Source organism: Tenrec ecaudatus, chromosome 10, assembly GCF_050624435.1.
Source record: "Tenrec ecaudatus isolate mTenEca1 chromosome 10, mTenEca1.hap1, whole genome shotgun sequence".
NCBI classification, from domain to species: domain Eukaryota; kingdom Metazoa; phylum Chordata; class Mammalia; order Afrosoricida; family Tenrecidae; genus Tenrec; species Tenrec ecaudatus.
The window spans coordinates 78352986-78367950 of NC_134539.1; the positions used below are offsets into that span (position 1 = coordinate 78352986).

At 58.1% G+C, this 14965-nt stretch overlaps 3 protein-coding genes across 6 annotated transcripts in view; 2 read left to right on the forward strand and 1 right to left on the reverse strand.

Annotated features, from left to right (window-relative positions):
• The window catches only part of KYAT1 (kynurenine aminotransferase 1), a 44894-nt gene extending 40688 nt beyond the window's left edge, over positions 1-4206 (forward strand). For both annotated transcript variants that reach the window (XM_075560671.1, XM_075560672.1), the window contains 10 exons: positions 906-1055; positions 1129-1215; positions 1438-1566; positions 1876-1996; positions 2306-2382; positions 2480-2569; positions 2679-2865; positions 2952-3031; positions 3533-3619; positions 3724-4206. In XM_075560671.1, the coding sequence (XP_075416786.1) occupies positions 906-1055; positions 1129-1215; positions 1438-1566; positions 1876-1996; positions 2306-2382; positions 2480-2569; positions 2679-2865; positions 2952-3031; positions 3533-3619; positions 3724-3789 (1074 nt within the window). In that variant the 3' untranslated portion in view covers positions 3790-4206. The remainder of the gene's footprint in view (positions 1-905; positions 1056-1128; positions 1216-1437; positions 1567-1875; positions 1997-2305; positions 2383-2479; positions 2570-2678; positions 2866-2951; positions 3032-3532; positions 3620-3723) is intronic.
• Positions 4207-5723: 1517 nt separating this feature from the next.
• Positions 5724-12350, forward strand: SPOUT1 (SPOUT domain containing methyltransferase 1). Of its 3 annotated transcripts, XM_075560673.1 has the most exons (12): positions 5731-5830; positions 6245-6290; positions 6470-6595; positions 7809-7968; positions 8183-8272; positions 8365-8414; positions 8553-8683; positions 9813-9885; positions 10004-10102; positions 10484-10586; positions 10703-10850; positions 11623-12350. In XM_075560673.1, the coding sequence occupies exons 1-12, from the start codon at positions 5795-5797 to the stop codon at positions 11689-11691; spliced, it is 1131 nt and encodes a 376-aa protein (XP_075416788.1). In that variant the 5' UTR covers positions 5731-5794; the 3' UTR covers positions 11692-12350. The 3 variants fall into 3 exon arrangements, with proteins under 3 accessions (XP_075416790.1, XP_075416789.1, XP_075416788.1); XM_075560675.1 differs by lacking the exon at positions 6245-6290 and having other exon boundaries at positions 5724-5830; XM_075560674.1 differs by lacking the exon at positions 8183-8272 and having other exon boundaries at positions 5730-5830.
• Positions 11767-14596, reverse strand: ENDOG (endonuclease G). The gene is made up of 3 exons (XM_075560676.1): positions 13926-14596; positions 13094-13203; positions 11767-12119 (listed from the first exon to the last, which is right to left on the reverse strand). Exons 1-3 carry the CDS (start codon positions 14415-14417, stop codon positions 11837-11839), a joined length of 885 nt encoding a protein of 294 aa, XP_075416791.1. The 5' UTR covers positions 14418-14596; the 3' UTR covers positions 11767-11836.
• Between the last annotated feature and the right edge of the window lie 369 nt (positions 14597-14965).

Genomic DNA, 14965 nt, shown 5'->3' on the forward strand with positions numbered 1-14965 from the left:
CCCCAATAAAATGATTAAGAAAAAAACAACTGTGGTAGATGTGGGAGCCAAAACAGACAAACTCACTGCCATTGAGTCAATTTTGACTCACACCTTCTAGACAGAAATCCCTCTGTGGGTTTCTGGGACGGTAACTATTCCCGGGAGTAGAAAGCCTCATCTTTCCCTCTCAAAGTGACTGGTGGTTTTGAACTGCTGACTGGGGTTTGTAGCCCAATGTGTAACCACTATGTGGCCAGAGCTCCAATTGTGGAAGCAGTAAGGAGAAAATGTAGCTTGAAGTGGTGGCCAGGGAAGGTTTCCTGGAGGAGGTGATGCCTAAACCTAGCCCTTCAGCTGTTGGCTGGCTTTGACTCCACTCCAATAGTAAATACTTGTCTGTGGATTAAAGGGGTGGTTCTTAAAAGTTGTGTCTGCACCCAAATTACCTAGAGGGGACCCTGCACAGCCACCACCTGGAGCAGTGTCTCCCAAAGTGGGCAATACTGCCCCTGGGGTCGCTGGCACGATCCTACAGGGCTGCAGAAGCAAATACCTGCACTTCTTTTGGGCCACAGACTGCAGGATACTGGGTTTTAATGGCCAGGTCTCTGAGGAGTTTGTTTTATTTAAATGGAGGCAGTAGGCCACATAAGTTTGGGGACATGTGGACTAGAGAGAGTCATTGTTAATAGTTTGTGATAGAGGGGGCCAGTCTTGGACGTTTTCACACACACACACACACACACACACACACACACACACACACGCTTACACACACACACACCACCCTGACATAAGAGGGCTGCTCCCCACAGGAGCTCCCTCCCAGGTCTGTAGTTAAAAGATTCTAGAATTACCTCGGCCCACCTGAGTGGGCAGGTGGGTTCAGGTAGCTAAGATTGCTAACCCCGCTATCTTGGCAGGGTTACCCCCCGCTGACAAAAATCCTAGCCAGTTTCTTTGGGAAGCTGCTGGGACAGGAGATCCACCCCCTCAAGAACGTGCTGGTGACCGTGGGGGCTTATGGCGCCCTGTTCACGGCCTTCCAGGCCCTGGTGGATGAAGGAGATGAGGTGAGTGGGCACTGGAGGGGGGGGGCAGAATGGGGGAGGGGTGAAGGCAAAGCTAACCTGCCTTTGTACCCAGGTCATCATCATCGAACCCTTTTTTGACTGCTATGAGCCCATGACCTTGATGGCAGGGGGCTGCCCTGTGTTTGTGCCATTGAAGTTGGTAAGGATGCTGTGGGTGGGGCAGAGGGATGACAGGGCTGGACTAGGTTAGATCCTGGTAGGCAGGAAAGAAGGAAGGAAGCCAGCTCCTCTGAGATGGGGGTGGAGTGGGGTCCAGAGTCCCAGAGGGCAGGATGGACACATGCTGGGGATGACCACTCCTGGAACTGAATGTCTGCTGGGGAGGTGAGTATTGTCCACCCGCCTCCACCTCCTCTTGCAGAGGCCCTCCCAGGACGGGGGACTGGATTCCAGCAAAAACTGGCAGCTGGACCCCACGGAGCTGGCCAGCAAGTTCACATCTCGCACCAAAGCCTTGGTCCTCAACACCCCCAACAACCCCTTGGGAAAGGTACCTGCGGGGTTTCCTTTCCAGGACCTTCTGAACTGAATTCAAGTCTTTTCTTGCTTTGGATTTCCTGTGGCCAAGCCTCCCTGCCTCTTGATCTTCGTTTCTTTAGCTGGGAAGTGGGTGGGCTACATGCAGTGAGCTTGAAGAGCCTCCACCTGGCTCCATTCTCTGCTCCCAGGTCCTGTCTGAAGACCCAGCAATCCCAGGGGAGAGGGAGGAGGGTCCTTAGAGATGGTGCCATGAGAGCTGGTACCCTGTGGGGTCCTGTGGGGTCCCAGCAGCAGGCCTCTGTTCTCTCGGGTCCACCAGGTTTTCTCCAGGGCGGAGCTCGAGCTGGTGGCCAGCCTGTGCCAGCAGCATGATGTGGTGTGCATCAGTGATGAGGTTTACCAGTGGCTGGTCTTCGATGGAAACCAGCACGTCAGCATCGGTGAGCCTGGGCTCCGACATTGGCGCTGGCCAGGCCTGCTTCACCAGTGGAGTTGGCACCAGCCTAGAGAGCCAGACCTAGGGGCTGGAGCCACATGGGTTCTCTAAGCTTGGGCCTCTCTGAAGGGCGGCCTGGCTCCCAGAGCACTCCCTAGGATGCAGGGCCAAGGCCTGTGAATAGCGGAGCCCCAGGCAGATTCCTGAGTGTTGAGGCCTGTGAAGGCCTCCAGGGAGCCAGACCCCACCCCATCCAGGCCCCCGCCCCCCCCCCAGCTCCATCTCAGCAGCTGTTCTCTTTGGCCTTGGGCAGCCAGCCTCCCTGGCATGTGGCACCGCACCCTGACCATTGGCAGCGCTGGCAAGACCTTTAGTGCCACCGGCTGGAAGGTGAGTTGATTGCTGGTAGGCAAGGTAGGCATGGGAATGAAGAAAAGGTCCTTCCAGGCCTTGGAGGCCTCAACCCTTACCTGTGTCCCTGCTGCAGGTGGGCTGGGTCCTGGGGCCAGACCATCTTGTGAAGCACCTCCACACAGTGCACCAGAACTCTGTCTATCACTGCCCCACACAGGCCCAGGTGACGAGGACCAGGGCCTCCACAGGGGGGTTGGGGGCGGGGGGAGCACAGAGCCCCCGGCTGGCCACAGGGCCAGGTTGCACCTGACACGTGTGTGCGTCGTCCACAGGCTGCAGTAGCCTTGAGTTTGGAACGGGAGCAGCAGCACTTCGGCCAGCCCAGCAGTTACTTTGTGCAGCTCCCGGAGGTCACGCAGCACAAACGGGATCACATGATTCGCAGCCTGCAGTCCGTGGGCCTGAGGCCCATCATCCCCCAGGGCAGCTACTTCCTCATCGCAGACATCTCTGACTTCAGTGAGTGCAACTGGCCAGGCCGGGCAGGGCGCGGGGGACTGGAGGCTGCTCAGGGTTCATTCACCATGACCTTCTGTATCCCCCAGAAAGCAAAATGCCCAACTTGCCTGGTGCCACCAATGAGGCTTATGACAGCCGCTTCGTGAAGTGGATGTGCAGGAACAAGGTGGGCTGACCTCTGTCAGGACCGTGGTATACGGTTTTGCAGGTTGCACACTAAGCAAGGGTACCAGCCAAGGAGCAAATGGGCCAAACACCAGCCCAGCCTCCAATCATGAGCCCTGGAGCAGGGTTGCGTCCACTTCAAATAGAGCCATCTCCTAGCGTGTGCAATGGTGCCACGTGGGTTGTCCCCAGTTCTTGCCCCACTCTGGACCCAAGTCTTCCCATCTGTACAGTGAAGTGTTGGCCCACAATTTCAGCTCACAATGGCCGTGTCTGATTTCCTGTGTCCACTCTCAGCTGTCATCTGTCCTCTTGTTAGGTGGGTGTCGGAAGGAAGGTCTGGAAATCTTTTGCTCTGACCTTGGGAGTGAAGGTGCTGCCTTCTAGCTAACTTCTCCCACTTGCCCTATCCTGGAGACCTGTCTATGCTTGCCTGCCTGCCCGCCTGGAACCTGACTGTGGGCCATGGACCATATAGAGACCTGGACTTCCTCTTCCCCAGGGCTTGGCGGCCATCCCGGTCTCTATCTTCTACAGTGGGCCACATCAGAAGCTCTTTGACCACTATGTCCGCTTCTGCTTTATAAAGGTAAGGGCAGGCCCAGGGGGGCAGGAAGGCCTCCTCAAGCTTCCCAGCCCCCAACCCAGGCTCCCTGGGATGAGGGGTAGCAGCACCAGCCTATGTTGGTATAGGATGAAGCCACACTCCAGGCCATGGATGAGAAGCTGCAGAAATGGAAGGCTGAGCTCACACCCTGAACTTGGACCCTTGTTCCGGTCCCATCCTGTTCCTTCCTCCTGTGTGGAGACCCATCTCTACCCAGGTTTTAGCTATACCCAGGTTGGGAGTAATGGTACTGGCCGCCCCTTCTCTGTGCCCTAGAGTGTTATCAGAGAAGAGCACCCCCCCCCCTTCTAGGTCCCTGGGACTCCTTGGAGGATCTGGGCCTCTTCCCACCCCTCCCATGGTCGGGTAGTAAATAGGGCCTCCCTTGACTTGGCTGGGACTCAGAGGGCAGGGGCCAGCAACATATTTGGACTCAAGTCTCAACCCTGAACTAGGCCCCCTCTGCCCCCCACTTGTTGAACCTGGACTTGAGAAACTGCCTTCAGCCGTGAATCCTCCTGCCAGTACCTTTTACGCACAATAAACTTTCAAGTTACTCAAACTATTGACTGCTTCTGTGTGCTTCACGTTGTGGTGCTGATGACCAGGACCTTAGCTAGCCTCTTCATTGTGAAAATGTTTGATTGTTTTGTGGAGTTAAGCAGAGTTAAACTCAAAGCTTAGCAGTCTGAAATCACACTGTTAGTTAATGGTAACAGCAGGAGTAGAACTCTTGACTGCATTGCTCACTACCTTAGACCGGGATCCCTTGGAGAAGCAAAACCAATGAGGCTGGAGCAACATTGGAAGGAGAGTCAGCAATCAGGAGGATATGGAATTGCAGTTAACGGGCCTCCATGAGCAACTGCCCCCTTTGCCAAGAGACCAGAAGATGCCTGGATAGCAGTACTGAATTTGTGTGTGTATAATATATACATACTGAATTTGTGTGTGTATAATATATTATATATATATTCAATATTCTGACCAAAGTTTCTGCAGAAGAATTCTGACCACCAAAAATTTAGAACAGAATTTCAAATTCTCATGACCCTCATGGAGGCCAGATGCATCTCCAAATCCTGGGATAATATTTAAATCTTAAACCAAATATCCCCTGAAGTCTTATTAAAACCAGACAGTAGTTTAGTTGCTTAACTTGTAAAAAGAGTTGTCTGCCTTGAACATTAGGCTCTTTTAAGATCCACAAAGGGTCCTCAAAAAGTTCGTGGAAAAGGTGACTTACATAAAAAACCATCCATGGATTTCATTTTTTTGCACCCAAACCTCCATACTATTGACATCTCCTTGTCTCAGAAATAGGTTGTCTAGTTATGACCATGGTAATTTAAGGTATCTGAAATGTCGATGAGAATTTGGCACACTAGACATACTTTTAGCTGAAATTTTGGTTGATATTAAATTAACTTTAATTTGAAAAGCTTTAGATGGGCTTACATTTACGTGGATGGTTAATTGGTTACTTTGTCGCCTCCACTAGGCTGTAAGTTCCACATTAGTATGTGCTTTGTCATTCTATCCCTAAAAAATGACAGAATACCCCCCCCCCCCCCCCCCCCGGAAAAAGCCAAACCAAACCCAATGCTCAAGAGACAATTCCAACTCATGGCAAAGTCGGGTGGTACAGAGCAGAGGGAAAGCCACAGGATTTTGTTGGCTCAAGTCTTGAAGGAAATCCGTCTCGGGTTTTTTTCTACAAGCCACTGCTGAATGGTTTTGGACTGTCACGCTTTGGGCATATCCGTTTAAGCATAAAAGGTGTCTGATTCCAAAATACTTACATTTCAATAAATATATGCTGATTGAAATAATCGATGCCAGGTCAAATTTATTAATTTTAAGACGATTAAGTAAATATATCTATAAAAGAACTGGAGGAAATTATCTTCAAGGTCTAACACTCCAGCTTTGCTGCGATCTAGTTCACGTCTCAGGCCTTCGGAGGACGCTTCCCACCTGTGGGCGGCACTCGCTTCCCACCTGCGGGTCAGTCCCGGCCCACCCCCGCGCGTGCGGCAGACGGACGCCAGAGCCACGCCCCGCGCGCCGGCGGCGCCCGATTGGACAGCTAGGTGGGGGCGTGGCCGGAAGGGATGGGTGATTGACAAGGGCGTGGCTTCCAGCGGGCCGAGGAACATGGCGGAGCGCGTGGGGACGCGGCCTTGCGGCCCGGTAGGTTTGGTGGAGGTGGGAAACCCTAAAGAGCGTGGGGACGAACTGCTCAGCGTCCCGCGGGGGGACGGGGCCACTTAGTTCTTGCTTCTCGCCAGTCCGAGTCCGCAGTCTCCGAAGGCCCCTGGGTGCGCGCGCCCCTAGCCTAGCCGGGATAAGAACCAGAGACGGGGTGTCGGGGCAGGAGGCGGGACCGCCCGCACTGCGTCACGTGGCCCACGTCCGGCGCATCCTGGTCGGGCCCGTGTCCAGGAGGTAGAACCTTGTGGCAGGCACAAACCCGTCCGCCGGTTCCCGGGGCTCTGAGACCACTGTGAGGGTTACCTGACACGCCCCCTTACACCCACCCACCACCCCACCCCGGACCTGTCAGCCTCACACTCCTGACGCCCCCACACCCCTCTCTTACTCCAGGGTGAGCATGGTCAGAGGATTGAGTGGCGGAAATGGAAAAAACAGAGTAAGTGGCGGGTGGGGGTTGTTTCTCTGCCGCCTCCCCCCAGACTCAGCTGAGCCATGGGTAAAGTCAGTGGCTCTGTCCGTTTGGTCCAGCGAGCCAACATGAGCAAGGGGCTGCTCCCCCAGCCCCTCCCGGCCCCCCTCACCTCCACCAAGCAAGGTGTCCCGGTTCTTATTCAGAGAAAGAGGAGAAAAAGAAATGGAAAGACCTCAAGATGATGAAGAAACTAGAGCGGCAGCGGGCACAGGAGGAGCAGGCCAGGCTCCAGGAGGAGCAGGAGGCAGCGCTGCAGAGGGAGGACCAAGGTGAGGAGGACCAGATGATCTCGTAGCTGGAAGGGAGGGGCACTCGACCAGTGAGCACAGAGCTCTGGGACCGAAGCAGAAATGGAGACTCAGAGAGGAGGAGTTTGCCCCAAGGAGCAGCAAATTGAGATCTAACCTCCTCTCAAAACTCAATTCACTGCCAACTCATAGCGAGCCTATAGGGCAGGGTGGAGATTGCAATTTACAGGAGTAGAAAGCCCAGGAGCAGCTGGTGGTTTTGAACTGCTGACCTTTTGGATCACAGCCCAACATATACCCACTATGCCACCAGGGCTCCTACTACTAGTGATGTTTCTTTTGCTGGATTCATTTATCGTGAAATGGTAACAACCGAGCAATTCAGCGTTTTCAGATCATAATGTTAAGACTGCTCTCCCCCCGGGCATTCTGTGAGCCGCACTAGTGCTACTTCACATGGGTCCCCAGGTGTTACTATTGAAGACTCACAGTCACACGCAACAGTGAAAAGTGCCTGAGAACCAACCGCCCAGATCACCTTGTACTGAATTAAGCACGTGCGTAGGAGGCCCTGCCGGCTTCAGATCCGTGCTGCTCAGTCGGCTCTATAGCACAGCGCCTGCTTCTGGCTGTCCTGGGTCCATTTCACACCTCAGACCCGAGATCTGGCTTTTTGACGCTGGTTGTGGGTCCGGTCAAGTCCCAGCGATCCCTTGTGACCCAGCAGCGAGCTGTAGGTTTTCTGGGCTGTGATCTTTCACAGAAGCAGCTCTCCTGCTTCTCCCGTGGTGCTGCTGGGTGGTGCTGCTGGGTGGGGCCAGACGGGTGACCTTTCAACTAGTAAGGAGCCCTGGTGGTGGAGTAGTGATGAGTCAAGCTACGATCCACTGGGTCCGCAGTTCAAATCCACCAGCTTTTCAGGGGCTTTCTACTCCATAAACAGTTAGGGTTTCAAACTCAAAAGGTCCATGAGTTAGCAGCGAGGTGGGGGGAGGGGGCGGGTCCCTTAGTAGCCAAGTCTTTAACCAGTCACTTTTGTAATAGTCCTCACGAATTAGTTTAAAAGATACTAGCTCTCAGGACCTTCATTTTACAGCGGGCAGTAAGGGGTCGTGCCACTAGATGAAATTAGATTGATTTTTGTAGATGTCAAACTCTGTGCCCTGGGGACATGGGCTGGATGTATGGGTGGGTTGCTGGCCTCCGGCCCACTGATTGCCCCTTCCCTGCCCAGGGCGGCCTTACACCCTGAGCGTGGCCCTGCCGGGTTCTATCCTGGACAATGCCCAGTCTCCCGAGCTTCGCACCTACCTGGCCGGCCAGATTGCCAGAGCCTGCGCCATTTTCTGCGTGGATGAGATCGTGGTGTTTGACGAAGAGGGCCACGATGCCAAGTAAGGGCCCACCCACGGCGCCAGGTCTCAAGGGAGGCACTGCCGGCCTGGCTGTGGCCTCATCTTGGGGCCCTCCCACCCAACCTGCCCAAAAAGCCCGAACTGTAATCACCAATAGGCAGGGTTGCTAGGCGGGGGCACTGGTTGGTGGGGGAGGTTGGACCAGGTAAGCCGAGTCTGAAGGAAATGTGGTGAACTCTGTCTCTCTTTCTAGGACTGTGGAGGGGGAGTTCATGGGCATCGGCAAGAAAGGGCAGGCGTGTGTGCAGCTGGCCCGTATCCTGCAGTACCTGGAGTGCCCACAGTAAGGGGCTGGGAGCGAGGTGCCCAGGCATGAGAGAGGGGTGGCCAGGCCAGCTTCTCCCGGGGACCTCCCGAACTGACCTTCCTTTGTAGGTACCTGAGAAAGGCCTTCTTCCCCAAGCACCAGGATCTGCAGTTTGCAGGTGAGCTGGCTGGGCCTTAGCCCCGTCCTGTGGCTGGTCCGCATCCCACCTGGGGAAAGCAAGTCTGAAGGGGTGCTTCTGTTCGTCAGCATCACCCAGACGCCTCCTGGGTCCTATCCCTGCCCCCCCCCCTTGCAGGGCTGCTGAACCCCCTGGACAGCCCTCACCACATGCGGCAGGATGAGGAATCCCAATTCCGGGAAGGCATCGTGCTGGACCGCCCCACGCGGCCAGGCCACGGCTCCTTCGTCAACTGTGGGATGAAGAAGGTAGGGGCACGTGGCTGGGTGGCCTGGGTCCACGATCCTCTCTACCTATGAGGCCCCTGTGCAACCCAGCTGTGGGCCCAAGAAGGGTCGGTAAGGTGCAGCCGAGACTGAACTCGGAGCTGTAGGAGAAGGCACAGCACTAGAGGGTGGTCGTCCCCTAAAATATGACAGGAGACTCACAGCTGCTTTTGTGTGATGAACCAAGCTGGGGGCTTAGAGACGTTCCATTCCCAGCAGTTGACTCGAGGCTCCAGGGGTCAGAAGCAGGAAGGTTTAGTATGTGGAACCCGCTCCTTGCCGAGTGAGCGGACCAGAACCAGCCGGCTAAGAGAAGCCGGACAGCACAGGCACCGCATGGAGAGGTGGACAACCCTCACATGGGGAAGCAGGTGCCTGGAAACCTGAGAAATTCCAAAAGCTCCCCATGGACTGTTAACTGCTACTGCTCACAGCTCCTGGGGTTACGCCTTCTCTAGACACCAGGAGCCAGGCAGGGTAACAGCGGCTCTTCTTTATGGCAAGTTTTCTTTTTTACCAATGAGGAAACTGAGGCTCCGGGGATTAGCAGGCTGCTGAGGTTTCTTAAACGAGTAAGCAGCGTGGAGTCAGTGCCACCTCAGAGCCAGCCATCCGACAGGCAGAGCTGCACCTGTGTGTTTCCCAGACGGACTACATGAGCGGAAAGCCCCGTAGTTCCGCAGAGCGGCTGACGGTTTCAAACTGCTGACCTTGCAGTTCGAAGCCCAGCACGTAACCAGTACGCCAGCAGGGCTCCTTATGGGCAACCCTGTCTTGGGTTTCTGAAGTGGACAGTCTTTATGGGAGCAGACAGCTTCATCTGGTGGATTTGAACTGCTGCCCTCGAGGTTAGCAGTCAGTGTCACCGGAGCTCCTGTAGTATGTGGCAGAGCTGCCACTAGGTAGGAGCCAGACTTCCTGAATACACATGGTGTGACATTCCTTCTGTGCCAGTCCTGTGCGGGGTATACTGGCGCAAGGGGCAGAGAAAGGGGACAGAGGGTCCATGACCAGCCCCACAGATGCCCTGGTGTCTGGAAAAACAGTGACACCCAGTGACCCTTGCTGATCTTGGGAACTGGCTCCCGTTTTCCTCTGGCTTCTCTCCCAGGAGGTGAAGATTGACAAGAACCTGGAGCCCGGACTCCGAGTGACCGTGCGACTGCACCCGCAGCAGCTCCCAGGTATCTGGAAGTGCACGGAGCCCCTGCACGTGGCCTGGTTGGCCTGAGGGCTCAGCCAGCTCCTTCCGCCGTGGCTTCCCCTCGGCCAGTCTTCACAAAGGCTCGGCTTCCCTTCCAGAAAGCAAGACATACCGAGGAAAAGTTGTATCGTCACAGGACCCTCGTTCCAGAGCTGGGCTCTACTGGGGCTACACTGTCCGCCTGGCCTCCTGCCTCAGTAAGCTTCCTGCCGCGACTCCCTGGCACCTCTCTGGGAGGCAGCAGAGGGCCTTGCTCGTTCTTTTCCGTCTCTGGACCAACCAGGCCTCCGTGTCCTGGTGGTCCGTGCCCTGCCAGAGTGCTGCGTAGGATCTCTAAGGGAAAACTGCATGTCTCTCGCGAGGTTGGGAATGGGAACGAAGGGCAGGCCCACAACTGGCTCCTGGAGCCCCTTCCCACCCTCCCCCTCTGCAGCTGGCCCTGCCTTCCCAGGAACAGCAGAGCTCTGCTGGTCCCTGCTGGAGACCCCTTCTCCACCCCTCCCCAGTTGCTGTCCACTCCCAGCTGGGGGCAGTGGCTGGTACGCAGCAGGCCCCTGCTGAGCTGGCCGCCCCACCAGGTGCTGTGTTTGCCGAGGCCCCCTTCAAGGATGGGTATGACCTGACCATCGGGACGTCAGAGCGAGGTACAGATGTGGCCTCTGCCCAGCTCCCCAGTTTCCGGTTAGTACAGCCCAGGGGAAGGAGAGCTGGGGAGCCCTCCCTGCGGGGAGGGACTCTGGGGGCTGTTCAGTGGGGTCTTCAACAGTTACTTCCCTGCCTCCTCCTGTGGGGGCCAGGCACGCCCTCGTGGTGTTCGGGGGGCTCCAAGGTCTAGAAGCTGGAGTGGATGCAGACCCCAACCTGGAGGTGGCTGAGCCTAGTGTCCTCTTCGACCTGTACATCAACACCTGCCCGAGCCAGGGCAGCCGCTCCATTCGCACTGAGGTGAGTGAGCCTGCCTCCAGTCCCAGGCTCTCCCCAAGGATCAACCCCCTGCAGTGGGTGCATGCCTTAGAATCTGTCCATGGGGTTGAACCTGCACCTGTCTCCTGCCTCCTCCCCCTCCTGCCTCACACAACGGACTGAGAGTCAGAAATCTAGCTCTTAGTGCCCGCCTGCTGCCTGGCTGGTGGTGACCCGGGAGACTGCCCACATTGGCACTAATCCTCAATTTCCTTGGTGCCATTCAGTTTCTCAGTGACTCCAGGTCTGCCACTTTTCACGTCTGACAGCGGCCGGGCCGCTCTCCCCTCAGCCTGTGTCTCTATTCGGGGAGCACTGTGCCTCCAGCTTCAGTGCCTGGGAACCTGAGACCCCCCACTCTGAGGTCGGCACAGAGGCTGTGACTGTGGACACTGGCCTAGCGGAGGCACTAACTGGTGACCAGTCAGTAGCCAGCACATCTCCCAACAAATGCCAACTCCAAGCCTTCAAGGCCTGCTAGCAGGCTGAGAACCTGCCGATGGGAAGGGCGGGTGACTCTGGGAGGTCGGGGTATTAGGGACATCTCATTATAGAGGCAAAGGCTAAGCAGCCGGGTGAAAAAGCCTTGGCAGGTGGCCAGCCTCGTGGCAGAGCCTGGGCCTGTACCTTTAACTTCCATAGCGGAGGAGGGCACGGGCCCAAGGAGCTAGTCCAAGGGCTGGCTGAGAACAGAAGGCCCTGGCTAGCGTGGTCCAGTCACGTAGGCCCCAGCCCATGGCCCACTCTCTTCCAGGAAGCCATCCTCATCTCACTGGCGGCCTTGCAGTCTGGCCTGGCGCAAGCCGGTACGCGGCCAGGCTGAAGGGTCTGTGGAAGAAGCCACAAGGAAGCCAGAGTCCATGCTGGTCACTTGGGGCAGATACAGCCAAGGCTCATCTTCAAAAAGAACCACTTTTAATTCGACCTTGCCCCATAACCCCGTCTCGTTTTCCCCTTTGGCACTGCCCTCACTTGCTGCCAGCAGTGATGGTCTTGAGGCTGCCACCCCGTGCCAAGATGTTGGGCACGAAGAGCAGCCCTGAGGCCCGCTCGATGCTCTCAATGGGCACCAGGAAGCGCTCCAGCGGGGTGGCCTCGTCCACCGGCGCGTTGGGCATCACGTAGGATCGGAGCTCAATTTGCCCTCCTGCCGCCTCCAGGATCAGCACCTTGAAGAAGTGTGTGGGCACCGCCACGTGGTTCTTGCCAATGACCTGGTACTTCACGTAGGACTTCCCATCAGCCTCCGTCCTGTGGGCACACCCAGGAACACAGGTCCTTGCAGGGCTCCCGAGGGGACTGGGGCCTGATTGGACCTCAGGCCACTGCCTCCAGGCAGCCTTCTCTGACGCGACCCTACCTGGTGCCACCCTCTCAAGGCTGAGACCCAGTGGCTCTGAGGTAGACACACCCTTAGCCTGTGTTCTCTATGGCCAGACTCTGGGTCAGGAGGAGCCAGAGACAATAAATAATGCGAACGAATCAAGCCTTCTGATCACTCGTTCCTCCCAGTGTAGCATTTGACCACTCCATCTCCCCCTGTGGAACATGGGCACCAAGTAGCAAGGCCTGTGGTGGCTGAATTCCGAGTACCGGACGTGGGATCTGGCATTTAGCAGGTGCCCCAAACATCGGGTTAATGGCGCAGAGCCTCTCAGCAGTTCAGCAAGCCATAGGAGGCACTTACTACTGAATGCTCACCAAGGACTCGGTCACTGGTGCTGACTGAGCCAGGCCATCCCCCTAGATGTAACAGGTGGTATCTCCATTTCACAGGAGTCCTTGCCCACTGTGGCTTAACGGCAGGGCCCGTGGGCTCCAGCCAGCTGCTTAGCTCCAGCCCTTGCCTCATCCCGTCCATCCTCAGGGGTCAGGAGAGCCACCATGTGCACCTGGGAGGCAGGGCTGCAAAGGACAAGTGACAGCTCCAGCCTATGTGGGCTCTGGAGGGTGTGCCTCCAGAGCCCTGGGCTGGGCAGCTGGGAGGCAGAGGGGCATGGGTGTACCCTTGAGCAGAACATGATGGGAGTGCCCAAAAGGCCTCTGGCTGTGAATCGGAGGAATGAATGGGGCATCCCCCCTCAGGCAGAGGTACAGATGTATTGAACCAGATGATTAATGACCTAGTGGTTTCTGACCCAAAGCCTAGGGCAAGCTGCCCAGGAGAAGCGGCAGACAAGGGTCTGCGGGTGAGAGGCAGGCCCTGCTGAGCCCCAACTCCTCACCTGGGCAAGAAGAGCGGCCCTGTGCAGACGTAGACGTTTTGGTAGGTGCGGGTCAAGCTGCGGCTGTACTTCTCCAGGTTGTTCCAGGCGTTCTGGTTGAGGTGGGGCACCTGGGAAGTGAGGTGGGCCTCAGTGTGGCCAGGGCGGAGACCCTCAGGGTCCAGTGCTGCCTCAGGCCCTGAGGCTGGGCACTGACCAAGTCAGGCCAACCAGGAAGGGAATCAAGAGAAGTGCTGCTATCCCACTTGGCCTAGCGGGCAGCCTGGGAAGCGCTGCAGGGTGGCACTCACCACCATGCCATCTAGGATGAGTAGACCAGCACCCAAAATTTCAGCCTGCCTTCCAGAGGGAAACCTAAGGCCTGGTCCCTGGAGGGGCAGTGGGAAGACCAGCTCTCCCCCGCCCCTCCTCTTCCTCATTCTGGATTAGTTCAGAGCCCAGCTGGGCATCGGTAACAATGTGCTACTGCCGCCACCCTGCTCCCCTCGGTGGATGCAGTCCAGCGGGGAGGGCTGGGCCCCTAGCACCACACTGTCAGGCTGCTGGCCTGTGCTCTATGGTCCATCCTCAGGTCCTGCTGGCTGTGGGGCCAGTGGTAGGACGGCTTGCTAAGGGGTCCTGACAGCCTGACTGCAGCAGGCAGGACAGGGCAATGGGAATCGAGCTTCTCTGCTCTCCCCGTCCTCAGAGCCCGAGGGCTTGGACCGCCACGTGTGGGACACGCGTGCACGGCGCCCTCCTTCGGGACCGCGGTACGGCCCGGGCACGCAGAGCCCCCCAGCGCCCCCTTCCTCCGCCGGCGCCATCGGCGCTCCCCGCACGGCCCCGCTACCTGGGGCGCGACGTTGCTCAAGAAGAAGGTGTCGCTCATGGCCTTCTGGCTCCAGCGGTGGTTGGCGGCGGCCGCGAGGTGGCCGCGGTCGAAGCCGCTGCCGCGATAGTCGGCGTTGGTGGCGCGGTGGTAGGCGTGGACCGAGTCGTCCTCGCGGAAGTCGCACGCGCCGCGGTCGCCGTGGCCGCGGAGCCGCTCGGGCCGCAGCTGCTCCACCACCCAGAGCGCGCCGCGGGTGCGCGGGTCGTAGTACAGCACGTAGGACTCGCGGGTCCGGAGCTGCGCCAGCCCCGGCAGCCCGTACTTGGCTAGCTCGCCGGGGCCGCCGCCCGCCGGCACGGCGGGGAGCTGGGCCGCCGCCGCCACGGGCAGCACGGGCAGCCGGCCCAGGAGCCCCGGCGCCGCCCGCCGCTGCCGCCAGCGCTCGGCGAGCGCGCCCAGCCCCGCGCCCAGCGCCAGCGCCAGCCCGGCGCGCAGCCCCGGCGCCCGCATGGCTCGGACGGGCCCGGGCGCGCGCGGACGCGGTGACCTCGGCGACCGACCCGCGGGCCCACCTCCAGAGCGGACGCAGGTGGGCGAGGGATGCCGGAAACCCTGCGGACGCCGCGCTGCTCGCGCACCGGGTCAGCCGGACGGGCGCCCGCGCAGTCCCCCCGCGCCCCTCCTTAGCCCTTTGAAGGCGCAGGCTGGCGGGGGCACGGCACCGCACTCCGGCCGCGATTGGCTGCCGTCAGCCTGTCTGCCCCGCCCCCTGACGGCGCGCCCTGCCCAGTTCCGCTCAACGCCCAGCGCGCGCGCTCTCTCTCTCTCTCCGAAAGGGGAGTCCTGCGCTTCCTCCTTGGCGGACGGGGCAGGAGTAACTCCGGGGCTGGCTACCAGCAGCGTTCACCCTCCTAACAAGCGCATCCGGAAACCAGTCCGAAGTTCCACCACACTGGCAGTTTGCGAACCAACCCCCCCGTGCTGGGAGCGCAGCTTAGCTCTCAGGGTGCTCACTGCCAGCCAGACATCCCGACGTGTGGGCTCCAGAGCCTGGAACT